This window comes from Sinocyclocheilus grahami, unplaced genomic scaffold (assembly GCF_001515645.1).
Source record: "Sinocyclocheilus grahami isolate Dianchi unplaced genomic scaffold, SAMN03320097.WGS_v1.1 scaffold28.1, whole genome shotgun sequence".
Taxonomy (NCBI): Eukaryota; Metazoa; Chordata; class Actinopteri; order Cypriniformes; family Cyprinidae; genus Sinocyclocheilus; species Sinocyclocheilus grahami.
Window position 1 is genome coordinate 660834 of NW_015505207.1, and position 3569 is coordinate 664402.

General features: G+C 41.3%; 1 protein-coding gene across 1 annotated transcript; it reads right to left on the reverse strand.

The window, feature by feature from the left end:
• Positions 1-1127: 1127 nt before the first annotated feature.
• On the reverse strand, positions 1128-2832 carry LOC107569293 (3 beta-hydroxysteroid dehydrogenase/Delta 5-->4-isomerase-like). Its single transcript, XM_016255348.1, has 3 exons — positions 2633-2832; positions 2220-2384; positions 1128-1964 (listed from the first exon to the last, which is right to left on the reverse strand). Exons 1-3 carry the CDS (start codon positions 2781-2783, stop codon positions 1171-1173), a joined length of 1110 nt encoding a protein of 369 aa, XP_016110834.1. The 5' UTR covers positions 2784-2832; the 3' UTR covers positions 1128-1170.
• Between the last annotated feature and the right edge of the window lie 737 nt (positions 2833-3569).

The following is a 3569-nucleotide window of genomic DNA, read 5'->3' on the forward strand; positions in this document are numbered from 1 at the left end:
TAGCAAATGACTGTATTATAGCCTGTTTGAACCATTTACTGGTCCGTGTAATGCTGAGAAACCGAACACTGTGTTGCTCAGAGACGCATTGATGAGGCAAAACAGAATTTTGTGTCCGTGTTTATTGTACATTTGCCATTGTGCAGATATTCGGAAAAACAGGACTCTAGTTTGTGTGGTAGGCCAACTCCTATATCTTAGGCATTCCCTCATTAAATGCAGGGTATGTTCAATGAATAAATTAATGACTTTTAAGGCAATATTCATGACCTAATGCTCCATTATTTTACACAAATGTTCAGATTTATCATAGCATATGCTAAGGAAAATTATTAATGCTATTTGTTTGCTTTCTAATAAGCACAGGCTGTGACTGTGCCAGACGTTACTTCATGCAGAGAACACAAGTTAGGCTACATAAATCACATAACTGAACGCCAGAATGTTAAGTACATTGTAATTTGCTTAGCCAGTATTATAAATTAAACTTAAGACCTAAATTTAGTTTTAGAAACCGCTTTGGTGGAAAACGTTCAGGTACAGAAATGGAATAAACTAAAAACAGTAAATTCACTGTAAATTAAACCGATTAATTCTTAAAATTAAAGTTCAGTCAAGAGCGGTGAGTGATTTTGCCTTTTGTTGTTAACATTAACAATAACCAATAGGCCTAATTAATTAACATTTGGTATGAAAGTGACAGCAGCTAGTACTACTTCATATGGATATTTTTATTTGGGAGATGTGTAAACAATATTCAGTAATTTTAACCATAGACCATAAAACAAGCATTATTCACCAAACATTAGACAGCAATTGTTTTCTAATACCATGTGTAGCGTCTGCGTAGAATCATGCATGAGCGTTGGATGTTTATGGCTTAAGAGACCCCTTTTAGCTTTTGACATTTGCATATAAATTACAGCCCTGGTCCCAGACGTTACAATTATATGGGTGCTAAATGTCAAATGGTCCCCTCCCTCCTCAGGGAGATGCTAACCAGTTTCACCAACCTCGCCTCATTTGGAGTTTTCAAACACATTCCCAAAGAGCTGTAAATGGCCAAACTAACACACACACACACACGGATCTAATTAGAAAAGTTTAAAATAAAACATCATGCAGAACATGACCGTTTTTAAACATGCTGTTAATTTATGTCAAGTTGATTCATTGTCTCTCTGTGGGTAAGACAGATGCTAACCAGTCACTGGTGCACTTACGTGCCTCTTCCCAGTCATAGCGAGGGCTATATCCAAAATCCCTGTGGGCCTGTTGATACGAGAAACTAAAGGGTGTGTTTAACATGGTCAGTAGCTGCCCGTTTAAGGGAGGAGTGAACTTCAGGAAGGGTCGGAGCACAATGTGCAGTAATTCCATGAGGAACGACAGAAGATACAGAAGTGAGAAGGGCAGAATGGGCCGCTCTTGTATCCCAAAGCCTAATGGTGAAAGAACAGCATAGTAAAAGTCTGAGTAGCTTACAGGAGGCGTGTCGTCTGAGATGTAATAGAAGTTTCCAGCCACCACAGCCCTTTTCTGGGAATCTTTGAGAGCCCGACCTGCTTGCATATGTGCCAGGGCTGCGTTTCCCACATATACAGGATTCACTTTCGCCTCACGTCGTGATGTTCTCAGCAGCACATTTCCATTGCGGAGTCCATCCCTCATGTGGCCTAAAGTAAATCGACAGCCTGGTCCATAGATGTACATGGGCCTCAGTGCACAGGTAGCCAGATGATTTCCATTACGGAGCAGCTCTCCATTGGCCTGAAGGCAAATCTGTTCAGCCTCCTGCTTGGTTTTGCTGTAGCTAAACTTAAGACAGGAGGAGTAAGGGGTGTCCTCATCGCCATTAATTATTGGATCACCGTGGGGATTGGGACCAGCCACCTCAATGCTGCTAGTGTAAATGAAGGAGGCCACGTTTTCTTGGATGCAGGTCTCGAGCAGCAGCTGTGTTCCTGTAATGGAAAAACAATTTAATTGTCTCAGATTACTATATTGTGTAGTGTTGGCATATTTTGATCAAAGTTGAATTTGATGTGCTAAGTAAATCAGTAGTTCCCAACCTATTAGACGCCAAGGTCCACAATGTATTTTTAGTCCATTAAAAAAAAAAAAAAAAAAACTGCATTACAGAATTCCATAAGTTAAGAGATTCAGTCTTTTGATTGAGTCTTGTTACCATGTGCTAATGACCAGCACAGAACACTCACCTTTGACATTAACTCCATATAATTCACTGTATTCAACTGCTCCAATGACATCGATGAGAGATACAGTGTGGAAAACAAGTGCTGCTCCTTTACAGGCTCTTCTCAGTAGCTCACAGTCCCTGATATCCCCCTCAAAAACACTCACTTTAGTTTCTCCCTTGCAATCTGAGGACACAAACAGAGAAACATTGACAAAAGCCTCAGTTTGTTGCTTAAAAAGTAGTAAAAAAATAAAACCACACACACACGTGATAATGGCATCCGAACGGTTTACATTGTCTCTAGTCTTAATATTCACAAGCAAATGCGGTTTTCAGGTGCAAAACAGGAAGACTATACAAAATATGACCAACAGAATCCCGCAAATAGGAGAAATACGAGATGAGAAATGCTGTAAGGGAAGTATCACTTACCATCAAGAGACAGTATTAGCTCAGACTGGATGTTTCTATCCAGCAGTCGGATCTCAGAAAGCTTCTCCTCTTCCAGCAACAGCCTGACCAGCTTTTCTCCCAGAAACCCGCAGGCTCCTGTCACAACACACACATCTCCTGACAGAGTCATGGCAAGTGCCACCAGCACTTCACTCCTGGATAACACTTTGTATTATATAGGGCTGTGCAAAAAATCGAATGCGATTTTCATGCGCATCTCGTCAGTAAAGCCGCTCCTGTGATTAGTAGTAAATCTCCAGCACGTGCGTTCAGATGGAGCGGCTACACGTTGAACTACGGCTCTGTGTAGTAAATGCCGCTTTGATGAAATCGTTCCAGAGGGCAGTCTGGAAACCACAGTGATGTGATGTGCCTTTAGAGATGGTGGTGCATTTTTAAACCCTATTGCCAAGGACAGCCTCAATGCCATGGGCTGGGGATGGGAGTTGATAAACGGTGAACGTGATTTCACCAAGTACAACATGTTCCAGGATCAACATGGATGTTCACCGTTTATCAACATTCCAACCAACCAATCAGAATTGAGGGATAACTTTTCAGGAAATATCTGTTTTAGGCTTATGATCAGGGTTAGGTGCTTATACCCTTGTTAATCAGCTATCATTTCACACTAATTGTAGGAATAAATTATGGTTAGGTTTAGGGGTAGGGATTGGGATTGGGTTAAATCGATATTTTTGGACCGTAATGTTGATCTAGGAACATGTCTTACTTGGCAAAATCACGTCGACCCTACTGACCTACTTTCCCGGTCTCACCCCTGTCTCTCTCCCACTTTGCTTCCTGTCAGCTCTGATCTGGCCTATCATAATAAAAGGCTAAAATGCAAAAAATAAATATTGTCAGCGAGTTTCGCTTCCCGAATTGAGGTCCTATGCCGATCCTGACCCCCTCT